The sequence below is a fragment of the Triturus cristatus genome, chromosome 1_2 (genome assembly GCF_964204655.1).
Source record: "Triturus cristatus chromosome 1_2, aTriCri1.1, whole genome shotgun sequence".
In the NCBI taxonomy this organism is placed as follows: Eukaryota; Metazoa; Chordata; class Amphibia; order Caudata; family Salamandridae; genus Triturus; species Triturus cristatus.
Genome location: NC_140580.1, coordinates 314,784,375 through 314,800,927, shown reverse-complemented (window position 1 = coordinate 314,800,927; position 16,553 = coordinate 314,784,375). Strand labels below are relative to the sequence as shown.

Genomic DNA, 16,553 nt, shown 5'->3' with positions numbered 1-16,553 from the left:
AATAACTTTAAGAAAGACAGCAAGTGTTAGTATTGCGGGTTCAACTATCACTTACGTGACTGTAGCAATTGTCCAGCCGTTGGGAGAAAAACTAACTGTAAATGGTAGGCAAGGGTTTATCACAGGCTAAAGTAAAGTTAGTTTTGCTAATAAAGGTTCTTAAGAGGGTGAGCTATTCGATGAAAAATACTAGAAGTAGCTTCATTGGAATGGATCAAAGGAACGTTCTATGGGGGCAAGAGATGACTTGGACAAGGCTGATTCTGGCTTGCCTATCACCATTGTGTCTGAAACATTTTTCCACAGGTAGCATGACATCAAGTTCTAGCATTAATCTACTGGCATTTGGGAAGCACCACATTACCATGCTAAAGTACTTCAAAGACTATTTAGAATTCAAGAGAGTTACACATATGATGAGTCATGCGACCAGGAAGGGTAAAGATGTCATAGGTTTGATGTAGCAAGGGTAGTTGGCCATCTCTTTACATTCCAGTTTTGTGTGCCAATTTATGTTGTATCTACTGCCTCCTCCTTACCTCCCACAGTATTGCTTGTCCTGCACCTCACCCTTCTCCTGCATTGTTGCTTGTCTAGCCCACCAGAAAATTTTAAAAAATCCAAAAGTCACCCAACAGGTTTCAAGATAAAACAAAGATGCAAACCGCGCTGAGCTGCCTGGCTCCTCGCAGCCTTTTTAGCGTGGTCTTCATGCAAGGCCAACACAGAAAACTTCAGCTTGTTAAAACAAACAAGAAAAAGTCACTAGATAATCCATATACGAGTCCTAATGGCTTTGCAATGCTTGTCTTAAACTAGCAAATACACCCATGTTCATTGGGGTTATATGGGCACCCCCTTGTATTATTTCAAAGTCTGTTTCAGCTAACAGGATGGAGTTTGTTTGGACTAGGGTGCAGACATTTCTTGCTGATTTTAAATCAAGACTTGCCATTTTCCTCTATAGCACTCCGCAAAAATGACTTGTGAAAGAGAGGACTAACAATTAAGAAAGGTAAACAAAATGCACTTTAAGGTAGGCTTGGCTATGCAAAGATATGTTGATAGTTGGTGCTGTGCATAAAACCCACATTCAGCCATTGGGGAACCTCTTCAAATTGTTGAGGCAGAGATTCATTGACTACGTTGAATACAGTCTGCATGTAAGTGGGTACAGCCCTTAAGGGAAAGAGGTTTCTGCAGTTACAATCTACATCAAAGAATCATGGAGTTCTACAATGAGAAAAAACGATTATGCTGTAGGTGATAGTGTGCTACTTAGGAAGTCCAGGGTATGTGCAAAAGGATTATTGAGGTTTCCGGATTCATGTACATTTTATTGGTGTGTCAAAGTGCGCTGTTCTTTTGCATAGTAAAGGTTGGGGAGGGTCAGAAGTGTAATGTGAATGAAGAGAAAATAAAGCTCAAAGTTTCCAGCAAAGTTCTTCAGCTAATTTTATTCTGAAAAGTCATGGGGATTTTACAATTGGGCATATGGAAATTGGAGTTGAGGATTTAACAGTGGCTGTAAGGGTAATGGAATATGGTAATGTGATAGGTGTAGAGAAGGCGAGGAAGAGCAAAGAGAAGGCTGTTGACCATGCCTGCCCTGAGTGCTGACTATTTCCTCTTCACTTTCTCAAGAGAAACAAATGCTTCAGATTCTCCTTCAAACGTGTCTTCTAGCGAAATTTTGTAAACGTAAGATTGGAGGACTAGATTTTAAATTGAAGTACTGTTAATTTTTTTTTAAGTTGTTTTGGGGTACAAAGGGGATATGTGTTGCATTGGCTTAGTAATATGTGTGTGCATCAAGTTCTAAAATGATTAGCTTCAGCTATTCCCATGGCTCTAGTAGGCAAGCTGGCAGTTCTGGAGTCCTGGTGGCGATGGCAGCTGCACCTCTGGATCCTCCTCACTACTGGTCTTTGTTGGTGTAGGTTCTCCTTAATACTCTGAATACTTTAACTTACCAGTTCACTCGGCTGATTGGGGTCAGACTTTCGGACCCAATTGCCTCTTCATCATGTTGACATCGTGCAACAATTTTCTACTATATATAAAAGGTTGTTTAGATAGATATATAGATTACACATACACATAGTGCAATAAACCAGTCAGAGTTTAACTATGAAATAATTTGCGAAAATGTTCACATCAACAGTATTTGTTTCTTAATTGTGTGAGGCCATGCATCTGACCTTGTCAAAAAGAACCATACGGATGAAGTCAATATCCTAGTCTAGTGCAGAAATGACACTACAAAGAAAAGCGAACCACTTTAGCATGCACTTGCACAGAGATACTTTTATCACCTTGCCTGTAGCAGCATTTGGAATCCCTCAAACATCCCCTTTGAAACAGTCACCTACATTGATCAGTAGAGACCCTTATAAACATTTGGAGTAAAGAACACATTAACCCTTTCGCTGCGGCGGGAATTCCGCCGCAGCGCTGGGGGGGGGGGGGGGTGCTCATGACGGAACCGCTCCCGTCATGAGCCGCGGTTGAGCTGTGCTCATGACGGAGTGGTTCCGTCATGACTCCGCCCACTGCGCTAATCGCCCGCACAGGCGGGGAATTAGCGCCGCATGGGCGGCGCGGCCGCAGCATGACGGAACCACTCTGTCATGAGCACACAGCGACCGTGGCTCATGACGGAGCGGTTCCGTCGTGAGTGGGGAAGGGGTTAAAGAGGACACAGCAAATTCATATTCTGCAGTCAGAGACACCCCCCCCCCCCCCCGATCATCCGTCCAGGTCCTACCCTAAGACAGGCCATGTGGAAATACACATGGAGTTCAAGCAATGGACATTTTATTACTCAAAGCCCCATCACCAAGTGAATCTTTGAAATTACCCCAAAGTACCATACCAATAATAAAGCCAGCAACCCTCTGAAAAAAAGCCAATAACTTTCAGTGGGATAACAAATCCAATATACTTTGGATCTTCCAAAGATGAGATTTCTTGAAAGGATTGAGGTCAAACAACTTTTACATGTGGTTCAATGAGGGTGACTGCCAGAGCAGTTAAGATTATGAGTTTACATACTATGACAAAATCATTCAAGTGCGGAGCTTAATGGTGGCAAACAATCTAATCTATTCAAAATGAGGTGTGGTTTATTAAAGCCTCTATTCTCGGACAGGGCTTTTCAGGCCACTCCAACCCTTTCTTCATAGTGGTATATGAAAAAAAAAGCATACAACAGTACCTACAAAATTTAGCCAGAAACCATGATTATTGCCTCCAAGGAAAGAACGACCTGGCTGATCACCTTAACATAGGCTTTGTAACCTAGGCTGCAACACTTCCATTTACACCAGCGCCAAGACGCCTCGGCATTCGAGCGCTCTATAAACATATATCCTATCCTAATTGAGAAGACTCACAGGCAAGTATCGCCATAAAAGGATCAAGCTTGAAGCCCGAAACTTTTTTTACAATGGACAACAAAAAATAAATACCAAAACTTTTATTGGTGGTTACTTCCTGAGTTCTGGCATCTTTAAATCTCTAAAAAAAGAAACAGACAAGCATCCATCCTCCAAATTAGGCCTCAAGCAAGACTTTTAAAAAACCTTCACAGACCTACTTTAGATTACAGATCATCATGGCAGCTTTCACAGCCTGTGTTACTGATACTATCAATAGCATGTACAGCTTTACAGAAAATCTATGGTTGAATCGGCATATGTATGTATTAAAGTTTCCAATATAAAGCCGGTGGTGCTTCAGTGCCACAAAACACTTTCTCACTAAACACGAACCATGATAGCTCATTTATAGTAAAGCACAACTCCAAGGTGATTACAAACACTTCCTTTGGTGCGCTGCAGTTTTTAAAGTCTGTCCTGCTCAAAAAAGGGCAAACGGGCTGGTACCTCAATATCAAAGGGCTCAATAAAAATACTGAAAATCTTTCCATCGCCTTGAACCAGCAAAGTCCTTTGTCTGGTTAATTACTACAGGAATGTGTCAGACACAATCCTATTGTGTGTTACTAAGGTGATCTTTCGAAATCCAGGCAAAAATTATGTTTCCTGACATTTGACTTATTGCATCTTATCACAACATCAAAATGTTACTCTAGGTTTTGACTTGATGGTCAGTCAGCCCAGCGTCTGAAGATCAGGAGGAAGAGGGACTTCCTGTTACGTGAATTTGTAGAGCACAGCCAATCACCTGCAAGGGGGTGAAAAGCCATATTTTTAAATGACCTTCGGAAGTCCATGAGGGAAGGGGAGATTTGGAAGTGTTTCGGGAGGTCACTCCGGGTTTTGGCTGTGAGGTGAGTAGCACCTCCGCTTTTGGTCTTCTTAACCCCTTCGCCGCGGGGGTAATTCACCCATGGCGCGGCGCTCGTGACGAGCCCAGCTCCTCATGAGTCACAGTGGAGCTGTGCTCATGACGAGCTGGGCTCGTCACGACTCCACCCACTGATTAATTTGCCCGCACAGGCGGGGAATCAATCGCGCGTGGGCGGACCGCAGCCGTTATGAGGAGCCCAGCTCCACTGACTCATGAGGAGCTGGGCTCGTCATAAGCATGGAATGGGTTCTTGCCTGGGATGCAGATCAAAGGCGTTTGGTGAGGTGGCAGGAGTTGAGGCAGTGGTTGAGATAAGCTGGACTGGTGCGATAAGCTGGACTGGTGCGAGTAGTGCTTTAGAGACGTGGATGAGTAGCTTAAAAGAACAGCTTTCCTGGACTGGGAGCCAGTGGTGAACGCTGATGTGGTTATTTTACGGGTTGTTCAGAATGAGCCTGGATGCAGTGTTCTGGATGGTTTGGAGTCCGTGTAAGAAATGGATTGGAATTCTGATGTAGAGAGTGTTTCAATAAGAAAGTCTACTTGCGATAGGAGCAGGGGTGACCGTTCGTCTGGTGTTCAATGGGATCCACTTGAAAATCTTGAGTAGCATGTGCAGGATGTGGAAGCATGATGAGACTGTTTGTGTTGAACTGGAGGAAGTTTTTCCGGGCAAGAGAGGGGGTCCTTAGTTTAATAAAGAATGTAGAATAGAGGGCATATTGACAAAGTTAAATCACAAAGCATACTGGCAATCACAGTGGAGAGAAAACAATAAACACACTGGCGCTTATAATACGGAACTGGGATGATTAAAAAAGAAGGATCTGCTGGAAGCTGCCAGGATTAATGATTACAGTTCCTTTTGGCATTGTGGCCAATGACAGCATGCACAGCTTCAGTGGAGAATCCTATCCAACCAAAGTAATGGTTTACTCACTTCTCTACTCTATATAGAGTATTTCAATCAGATGATCCCTTCAATCCAATCATCCGTGAGCTCACTAGTGCTAATGGCGTACATGGCTCAACGCTGTTCACCCCTTTACATTAGTGATGAAATTAAACAACGCAAGTATTGCGCACAAGTCAATGACTGCTCTAAACGTAATTTAAAATGCCTGCCCCTGTGGTTTGCAAATGACACCTTGTTAAATGTAACAAATGTTATAAATGTCTATTTTAGCACGTTTTTGTGCAGCATGTACAAAAGTTTAGTGATTTAGACTCCATGGTTCTTAAAGCTGTATTAAACATTATATAACACAGGATATGGACAGTACTGAAATAGTCTGCTTTCCAAAATAACTATAGCCATAAATAGCACAGAGAGCTACCCAAACACACTGGGGCAGATTTTTCAACTAGTCTGTGTTAAATTCAATACTCGTCATCTTCACTATCAGCATTACCAGAAGACTCTACTTCCACTTCATAATCTTGCTCAAGGGCAGCCATGTCTTCTCAGACTTCAGAAAACTCCCCTCCTCCATTCCCTCACAAAAGTACCAGTGCACAAAAGCCTGCTTAGCAAACATTAAGTCCAACTTGTAGTCAAGTAGGACCCAGGTTTCAGCAATAGCTGTAGTGTTACTTAACATACAGACTACCAGGCAAACTTCAGCTAAATTTCCCCTGGGTCTAACATTGGAGGTTGATAATTAATTCCCAACTTGAATCCAGTGGGACAACCTGGATGGATTTAAGCTACTGATGCATTGACATCTTTGGACACCACATCTACACAGTACAGCAAGCAGGCCATATTTACTACGACTAGGATCACATTTTACCATTTGGTTTGGGTACTAAAAGCCAGAGTTGGTAATTTCCAGCACTGAGAGCTGCTCATGGTAAGCCCTTCTACAGATATAATGGACGCATAGGTGAACAGTAGGAAATGAATTCTAGGGTATGGCACAAAGTTTGTTTGGAACTCAACAAGGTCAATACTCATCAAATCTGAGGGAAGCTGTAACGGAAGACAGCACCTGCCCAATCAATCAGTTTAAGTCGCAGTAGGGTGGATGCTTTACATTTAGAATGTTCTTGCAGATTTTATAAATGTCCTCATTGTCCATCATGAATAAGAAGTTGGAATATTCCAACTTTGTGTGGGTGGCTACAATCTAGTTACAGGGTTCCATCACAGCAGTAGACACCATTGGAGATGGGTAGAAGGAAAATTCTATAACAGCTATCTAGCTGTAATTCACTGAAAGCAGCTCCATCACCAAGTCAGTAAATCCAGAACCTGTCCCCTCCTATGAAGCTGTGGAAGACCTGGAATCCAAGAGACCATGTTAATATTAAAAAACCCTATAGGTCTGCAAATTGTGGTAAATTAATTCTTGGTTTAATGCAAACAGCGGGGTTTGGAGTTAAATACAGCAAAAAGTAAGTTTACGACTAAAATCTTATAATGGTAATCTAAAAGTGGGAGTGGATGTATTAGAACAAAAACAAGGACTTGACTGACAGCAGTGAAACTTTTCAGACACTCACCCCAAGTCACAGATCTGGGTTGAATCCATCATCGTTCTTTAGCTCACTTCACCATCTCAGTTCAGACTCATAGGGATGTGGAATTCCTTTAGCCCGACGCCCGGGACATTGTTTGGGTTCAAGTGCAACAAGTTTATGTATATTGTGTCCTTGGGACAAGTAGGCCCAACTCCCTACAGCACAAACTCTTTGGCTGCCAGTTTACAGTACAACATTATGGATCAGGGAAAGGCATTGCCTGCAGTTAAGGTAATAATTGTGTCCATGTGTTAATGCCTTTCAAACTTATATTGATGGTTCATTAATGCACAGCCTTTATTATCATGTGAGCTCTCTAAATAAATGTTGTAAGCTCAGACTGCACTACTGACAGTGGTTCCGTATAAAAACGTGTTAACACGTTTTCAATGTTTAGCAATATGAGGTCATGTATAATGCCCCCAGAATTCTCTGATTAGATGCAAATATTTTCAGAAGCTTGAAAGCAAGTTGAGGATTCTTTGCTTTCAAAATAAAAATGTTCACAAAAATGCAAAAACATTTCGCTAAACTACTGTCAAATTTTAGGTACCATTTCTTTGCAGCATGTTTTAGTAAAATGTGTTGATGTTTGCTAGTATTTCCAAAACATTCATAATGGAAAATCAGTGTAACCAGTTTTAATAAAATTATGGGAAACAAAAAACAAACAAGCATTGGTAAAGCCAATAGGTCTGAAATTGTTGGTCAGCCTTTTGGTTTTGTCAATGCGTGACTTGTTTTGGCATGATTTTTGTAAAGCCTTATTGGTGTGGTAGCTGTCGGACCCTCAACATTATAACAAACATTGGCAAAAGCAAAATAATTTGTCTCAAAAAGCACACATTGCCTCAGTAGTTCCACTGACAAAACTAATGTGTTGATATTGTCTTTGTGAAAGAACAGAAGGCTTTCACTCACAGTGAAGCTAGCCGATAGACAAAGAGAGAAAGACAGAATGTTAACAAACACAAAAAGTCATTGTTAATGCCAGACCTAATTAGGGTCCCAATTATTAAATAATGTCTCAAAAGGGCACCCATGGCCAAGAAATAGTACTCCTAGAAAATATTTGTGAACTGCATTTTAGCATGAGCAAATAGGCAGGAGTAGATTTTCTCATGAGAAAATCTGAGTGTTTGCAAGTACACTTTCCCTCCAACCAACTTTTTCCCCAACCCTGGATGAAGTTTCATGTCTGCCATTGTCAGGAGTAAATTCCAACCTTTCTCTGTATGGAAAAAGATTAGAGAAGAGTTAGAGAAAACACTTAAAACATGCAAGTTAGAAGTTTTGCACAGACTTGAACAGGCATTCCAACCCTCTAACTGTTGCTTAGGATTACCTTCAGCCCCATTATGTAGATCCGCGGAAACGTGGCAATTTAAGAGAATTGCTAGTATTCAAACCCTACTATAGAAGGAGCCCTGGCATAATCAGAGGGGCGATTTCAGAGCACTTATAGAATTAGATTGCTGCCATAATTTGTCGCCGCATTTCATGGCACAAAAGGGACAAGAGGATTTTGGTACAGGACAAGTAGATTAATGAAGCAACCTGCCACATAGAATAGCAGATATTTTTTTTAATTACACACCCCTGGACTCAGCCATATGCAAAATCAGTCTTGACCCTGTTCCTCATGAGAACAGTCCAGCCCAAACTGCCAAGCCAGGTCTTCCCTGGACCAGAAATAAGCATCCTGGGACCAGTTTCGGGATGAACACACCATCAGCCAGGCTAGCTTGAATCCAGTGGCAAAGTGAACAACAATGGATTCCCCAGATCAGTGACTGGGGTGGAGTGTCTTAAAAGTTTCAACACTCCATTTACCATCTCCTTGTGTTTACTTTGGTCGCCCTAGGTTGGCAGGGTATGCCCAGATGTGGGTCCCTTGCTCACTTTGCCACTGGATTCAAACTAGCCTGACGGATGAGGGCATATTACCCCGAAACTGGCCCCAGGAGGCTTGTTTCAGGTCCAGGGAAGACCTGGCTTGGCAGTTCGGGCTGGACCGTTTCTATAAGGAACAGGGTCAACACTGATTTGCATATGGCTAGGTCTGAACTGGGGTGGGGAAGTGAGCTAAAGAACGATGATGGATTCAACCCAGATCTGTGACTGGGGGCGAGTTTCTGAAATATTTCAGCACTCCGTCCATCATCACCTTGTGTTTGCTTCATATAATGTATTAGAAACATTCAGCTTCTTTGACTACCTAGATGTTAAAATAACTTCATTATCCCTATATATTTCCATTGCTAAATGTGAATTGGTGGCGCAGTATAGAACTGCAGTTGTCTTTATGGTGCATAAAGCAACAGTGTCCAGGTAGTCTCAAGGGCCAAGGAGCCCCACTGTGTGGAGATAAGATATGATACACAGAAAATTCTACATTTAACCAATCAAGAAAAACTTTACATTGTTCCTTAACATGACTACAGGCACTCCAAAACGACTTTGTTTTCTGGACCTACGGGCAAAGAGAATTGCTCATAAAGAAATGTTAAGACTGCGTCCGTATTAGGTGAGGCTATGGCATACTGCAGAATTATTGGCATATAGAATGGAACTACAAGAGCTGATGAGAATTAACAATTCCAATATATTACCTTGGTTTAAGCTTGTATGACAATAGCTCTACACACTGGGATTATAAAGATTGTAGGATAACCCCAAAAATATAACTAGAAGCTCACTGGCCAGCTAAAAAATGAGATAACGGTCTTACATTACTTAGAAATGGAGTGTAGGGGTAACGCAGGGAGACCTGATCAATTTTTGAGCATTAAGCCTATGATGAAATTTGAACCATTCATGGACACCATTAACTCCCCTTATGCCAAAAACCTTTATATGAAATTCAGATTGGGTACTATACCCATTAATAGCTTTACAGTCAAATGGCCTTCGGGGAGAACAAGTAGTGATAGTTGTCCTTTTTGGGAGAATAGGGCTAATAGAGGAAAATGTGTTATTCTTTCGCACCGAGGAGGATATGGTTCTGCCCGATCTGCTTGAACGCAGGATTAAGACAATATCTACCCGTTTTAAGGATCCTAAATTCAGACATCACTGATTTTATTGTCTTTGGATTGATAAAATATCTGAGCTGTGTATGACCCGAGGAAAAGGATATATAAAAGTAGAAAGAGTAGCTATGATCTAAATGTCCTGCATGTTAATTGATTTCGGTTTTCTAATTCATAGAAAAATTATATCATTGGTCTCAAATCTTTTGTATATTTTTAACTTGTATGTTCAATGGGCAAAATTCACAGAATTAAATTATGGAATTAAAAAGGATAGTAAATACAAAAACAGATCCACAAATGCGTACATAGAGATTTTGGGTCAGTCCTCTTCATTAACTGTGTTCAAATGCATTCACATTATGCTTTCAACCGCCACAGCATAAGTCATAGGGCAACAGGGCGCCCCATTTCAGTCATTGGCTCTCCTGCACTTTGAGGAACTAGCACTTTATTTGATGTCATATGCACATCGGTTTAAAGAGAAATGCACTTCAGTGCCATACTTAGTGGGCCAATACTGTGCCAAAGCTATTTTCTTTCTATGTTTTATCAGTTTCATTTTTGTCGCCTGTATGGATAATTTTTATGCCATGAGCACTAAACTAAAAAGGTTCTAACCTTTTCTAGGCACCCAAACACAAAGATAAGAGGCATATATGCAAGGACAATTGAAGCTCAATCCTTGGACTAAATTCCTGACATAAAAAAAAAGAATCACGATGACCGCGACAGCTTTCGTAATTCCATTCAATGCTGTAATTAATTCTTTGTGATTTATACAACACAGCCAACGCGGTTCACCCTTGTGGGTTTCTTCAGGGCATAAACTGCAGTCCCAGAAGCAAACAATTCAAAACATTCTGCAGGGTATTTGCCCAGGTTAAAATGTGAAACTTGGAACAAAGTCCTGAATTCAATATTATTTAATATCCACGCTTTGTCGCAGCGTAGAACGATCACAAATGGAGGTCCGCACTAAGTAGAATCGAGAACCAAAGCGCATTCAGTGTCGCGCTACACAACGGGGCCATTAACAGCCAACGCGGATACTCCTAATGCGTCTATTTTCTAAGCACACCTGCAGTGGAGGAAGGTACAGGTACTGTTCTGTCAAAATGACAATTTCTCATTCTTTTATTTTAAGGTTCTATTGCAAGAATGTGGCTGACATGTTTGTGATTGTGGCTTTCTTTTTGTGACATACCTTACAATAACAAAAAAAATAATCTTCTCAACAGCATGCCATGGCTAGACCCTTTGGCAACGGATGTTCCTACATTTGAATCATCAAAACGACTGAAAAATGTGGAAACAGAAATGTAGGGTTTTTTGCGGATTCATAGTTGAAAAGGAAATCGTTAATTTTTGGCCTAGAAACAGCGTTCTGGTTATATTTTAAAAAATATATCAAAATGCACAAAAGGGCTTTCAGAAAGTTCTCGTCGTCCATTGATCTATTGAAGCGTCATTCACATTTTGCTTCCACCCATCACATTATACATCATAGGACAATGGGCATATGCCACTTCATTCATTGAATAATTTGCATTGCAACTGCATTTTGTCTCTTCACAAGTGCACAGATGCCTTAAAAGAAGTGCATGTCAGTGCCTGATACGGTGCATTTGAGGTGGTCAGACAGTCCTCCTACATTTTTTAGTATTTTCACCCATTGAAGGTATTTTTTTACTTCTTTTTCTATTCAAACTTATACCCATGGTGTATTTTACTTTTATAGGTCATCCGTAAGAAACTGCCCACTAGAGAAATCAATAGCTCATTCTGTTTGTGAAAAGTCTTGGCAAATAGACAGAACTGGCTAGAAATGGGGGTAGGTAGACTGCCTCATCCACATCTAAGAGTCCCTTGGCAGAACCACAGGGGCTGCATGTGCTGGAGGAGTCCTGACACACAGACGCTGTATGAGACTAAGATGGTGCAGTGCAGCGAACTCCCTGCAATACATTAAAGCTGTTTCTTCATACTGATGCACAATTGTCATTGATCCACACAGATTCATGACTGCTACTGCCACCATCTTTAGCATGGATTTTGTCCAGTGGATCAACTGGCTATGAGCTTTGGTACTGACAATAGCCTTCTACATCAGGTTTCTGGCTAACTGAGGCCAAGCGTTCTACTCTCAACTCTTGGGACATCCACAGCGATTGCAAAACTAAAATCAGGCTAAAAAGTCACCATCACCAACCCCTAAGTGTGCCTACAACCACGGTTAAATATAATCCTTATTTCTAGGTCTTCCATACTTCTCCCAGTATATTGGGAAATTTCACAGAAAGAGCATTGCCTCGAAAATGCTGCTTATTACACATTCACCTGAAAGGTGAACGTTTGATAGTCCTCCTGGATTCAGAAAGTAAGATATTTGCTATTGTCCTTAAACACTTAACCTAAAATACATGGGTCTTCCAGTGTGTACAATATCTTAGCTGTGAAGATACGATTCTCGCCCATTTCAACTAAAAAAGGGCCAGACTTTGTTTTGTAGACTTCAGTACAGCCTTCAACTGTGAGAAAAGGTCACTCTTCTAGCTTAAGGCTTGCATAGACCATTAGGATTAACGGTCTTTGTCCTTGCAAGTGACAAAGCTGTCAAACTCTTACCCTTTCTATTTGAGCAAATGGCAATCACCTAGACTTCAGCATTCTACTGAAAATCAAGCTGTTCCTGCACGAATCCACTTTTCTCCAAGAGGGCCTAGAAATGTTTAGCAGCAACTGTAACGTGGATTTGTGCACTTTAATTTTCAAAATAAATATAGCACAACCAGGCCACTTAGTTGTCAACTTAGAGCACTGAAATATTTATTGTTAAGCATGCTACTTGTGATAGTTCTAATGGATGGACATTCCCCATCATGTGAGGAGTTTTTTATTAGGATAAATATGTTGCCCTATTAGCTTTTCAGTTAACCTAGGGACGGTCAAGGGAATAGTTTCAGGAGGGTTCGGAGAGAACAAAGCAAGTGGAGGTAAGAGTCCCACCTGCTCACTTTCATTTCGAGCACGGGCCCTTTGACATTACTCTTACCAGAGTAAAGGTTTTTAGTGACAGTTCAATAAGTGTGTTTTTTTATTACTTTGCCTAAAAGCTATTAAAAACCATTCGACTCTACTTTAGCAGCAACAGCAGAAGACTAGAATGGTAAGAATACCAGACAGAGACTTTGCTCATTTCTGCGCAACAGGAAGACTGCCTAGAAGTGGCATACACCAGGGTATATAATGTTAAACCCCATCAGCTTGGACAGATAAAGTAATGCATGTACATGTGCAATTCAGGAGATGAGTGTTGGATTAACAGAACGAAGGTTCAAATCACAGTCCGACCAACGTTTAAACTTCGTGATTAGTGCAGGGTCAGAGAGGGGGGGGGGGCAATGTAAGTGTCAATAAATAATTTATTTTGTGATGGGTTACATCATGGAAAAAAAATAACTTGAAGTTTCACAAAATTAATTGAGAAAATGCCAACAACTGCTTTACAAAAAGGCAAGGTTTCAATTTCCATCGGTGATCCATTTTTTTTAAATGGAGATAGTGGTCAAATTTCCCCCGAAAATAAAACAATCTTTATAACTGTCCTACCCATATTTTATGGCAGTTGACGTCAAAGTTTGTTGCTGAGCACTGTCAACTAGCACTTATGACATCCCTGGCCGAAACAGGAAAACCATGAGACACTATCAACCTTAGAGAATTAACACCTAAAAACTTGCACTGGGAGGCATAAACAACTACTAGAAATGCATAACTGGCGATTGATCAGAATTACTTAAAACAGACCGAAACGGTGGAAGCGAAAAGCCGTGTAATAGTCACTGGACATTCATGGGCCACACTGCTTTAAGGGTAGGTCATTCGAATTCAAGGAATAAGACATCTTTTAAAGACTAATGGACGTTGCTTTCAATAAATAAACAAAAAACTCATAGTACACAAATGCTGTTTAAAGATGGAAAAATATGTAAAAGGAAATTAAGGTATATAAAGAAAGGTTAGTGAACTTTACACCCCATCGGTGTGAAAACATGCCACTTCTGATTTCTGCAATGCAGAAATTCAATCTACATCCAAGCCCCAGAAGCTTGACGTTTAACATTATACATTGCTGACAGTCGGTGTAAATTTGTGCAATTCCTTAGCGAACGTTTACGACTCTCGGGGTCACTGTTTGTGAGAACAGGATGTAGAGAGAGAGGATAAACTACGAACGCTTGGCCACACATGCCTCAAGCAGCAGCATTTCTAGGAATTGGCGTCCCAAGAAAAGGGCAGGGCCTGACGTGCTTCCATAAAAATGTCTTGTATATTTTTCCCGAACACGACTTGTATTTTTTTCATAACGTCTCGTTCACGTACAGGAAAGGAAGTTAAATCCTACCGAAATAAAGTTAAGGAAAAACTACTCGAAAAAAGTACGATTCTATTAAAAATACTTTGTGACACCACAAGCTGAATGAAGTGTACAAGGCTGCAGACTGCTTAGAAATCCCCCATTGCGAAACAGCCACGGGTTCACTTTTCTACGCGTCTGTTTACAAATACCGCACCAACTGCCTTTGATCACATTAAGGCCAAGTTGCCGGACCAACTAGTCTTGGGCAATATAACTACGGGCCTCGGCTTGTGATGTTTTTCATCGGGTGTAAGGGGGGAGAATACATAAGCATCTGGTGATTAATTCGGGTAATCATATGGTTCGACAAACCGTATTGCGCACAACCGCGACTGGCACCCCAGCCTATCTTGCAAGAATTACTACCCCCGAAAGGACGATCCTGTGTTATCATGAAATATAAATGATGCACCAAACTAGTTCAAGAAACCTCACTTTCCATTCAAAAAGGCCACTGTTCCAAAAAGGTTGTAGCAATACTGGCCCTACCGCAACCTAATGCAGGATCACCAATTAAAATGCAGGTTACACAGCAGTGCTCTGGTAAGTTGCAGGGTACACTCCATATGCAAGGTTTGCACAAAAACCACTGCACAACTACGACATATATTGTATCTAAAAGGCAGTTTAGGAGAATACAATTAAGAGACTTAAATGTTCATCATGGCCACATGCAAAAAAATGCCAGGTGTTCATCAACAACTGGGCCCATGCAAGACTATGTGTCCCACAGGCTGAGGGTTTCAAAACAACGCTCTTTGAAACAACCGATTTTCAACTATCCAACCATGAAAAGAGACTGATTTTCCTTACTTGTTTTAGGGTGCATAGCAGGTCACCGTTGGTACGACCCTCAGTTGGCAAAGAAACGGCGTGCGTTGCATGTCTGGAGGCAAATGGGCTGTGAGACCATGTGTCGTTTAACCTCTAGGCACAACATGTTAACATGTGGCCCTATAGGCTAAGAGCCACATGTGCCGAACATACCGAGTACTTAACACAACTAGTCAAGGCCACGAGTGTTACACCTCGCACGCACACCCATCCACTCGCATGCAAGGTTATCAACACTCGCGTCAAAGCCGACTGGCCCCCTACCCATGCATAACAAGATGTGCCACTCTAGCACCGCCCTTTGCAACTCCTTATAAACACATTCACACCAACAGACTCTCACCTCCTGGGGTGGTGGAGAAGAGGGTGCCTCCAGGCGTGGTGCAATAGTCATGAGGTAGCTGCGTTGTGTCGCTGATGGCGATGGTTCTGGTGGGGATGGCCCTGCTCTGGCTGTGGTGGTGTCCAGTGTTCATGTCCGGGCTGTGCTGAGACCGTGGCTTCTTGGGCGGAGGTCTGCGCTGCTAGGCCTGACTGCCGGGCAGGGGTTGCCTACGGGACCTTACTTTCTCTCTTCACTCCCCTAGCTCTCTCCCAACCTCCGCCGCCACCTCCTCGCTCACTCTCCTCCGCCCTTCAGCTCGGTCTCGCCGTCAGGAAGCAAGAGCCAGCGGCAGCGAGGAGCATAGATATAGAAAAAATACTACGGATGTAAGCATGTTCTTGTTGACGACCGCCACTAAAGTTTGTCTAAAAGCCGGCCATCTTGGAATATATACATAATATTAAATGTTACGACACAAATTTATGAATATCAACAACACCATATCGTCAGTAGTATTGTGTAATAACTGTGAGAAATAAAGAATTATGCCTTTTTTGAATATTTGAAACATAGTTTATGCTATTGTTTTTATAAATATATTTACGTTAGCTTGCAGTATACAGTTTTTCAACGTTTCCTTCTTTCATTGTCTTACATTTTTTTTGTATTCTGTTTTTAGAGTAAATCCAAAGAATGAGTTTAAAAATGCCCACCCGCCTAAATTACTTATGATGCTTTGGTGGACATGACGGATTGTACCTTTGTCGGTCATTTTGGAATGGGATTCATTATATTATCTTAAAAGGAATTTCACCAGTAAGCGTTTACATGAATATTTCAGGAGGATTTGTCTCAAAAAGTCAATATCACATATGCTTTTGTGGTCGGGTTTGTGGGAGGAATGCAAATCAAACAGTTAGTCAAAGCTTAACCATGCTGACATGATAAGGTCAATTAACTAAAATGCTAATTATTTAGATTAACATTTAACAATTAAAAGCAATGACGCACATTTTAAATGTGCAAACTTCAAAAGGCACACATAGCTATGCGTATAGGCCTTAGAAATACTAAAAAGCGAGCTTCCTTTACTTAGAAGTGA

At 41.4% G+C, this 16,553-nt stretch overlaps 1 protein-coding gene and 1 pseudogene across 1 annotated transcript in view; both read right to left on the bottom strand.

Moving 5' to 3' along the window:
• The window catches only part of EIF4EBP2 (eukaryotic translation initiation factor 4E binding protein 2), a 69,674-nt gene extending 53,863 nt beyond the window's left edge, over positions 1–15,811 (bottom strand). The window contains exon 1 of the mRNA XM_085603868.1: positions 15,470–15,811. Within this exon, the coding sequence (XP_085459994.1) occupies positions 15,470–15,602 (133 nt within the window). The 5' untranslated portion in view covers positions 15,603–15,811. The remainder of the gene's footprint in view (positions 1–15,469) is intronic.
• On the bottom strand, positions 5,695–8,194 carry LOC146867236 (tubulin alpha-8 chain-like; annotated as a pseudogene).
• Positions 15,812–16,553: the final 742 nt, after the last annotated feature.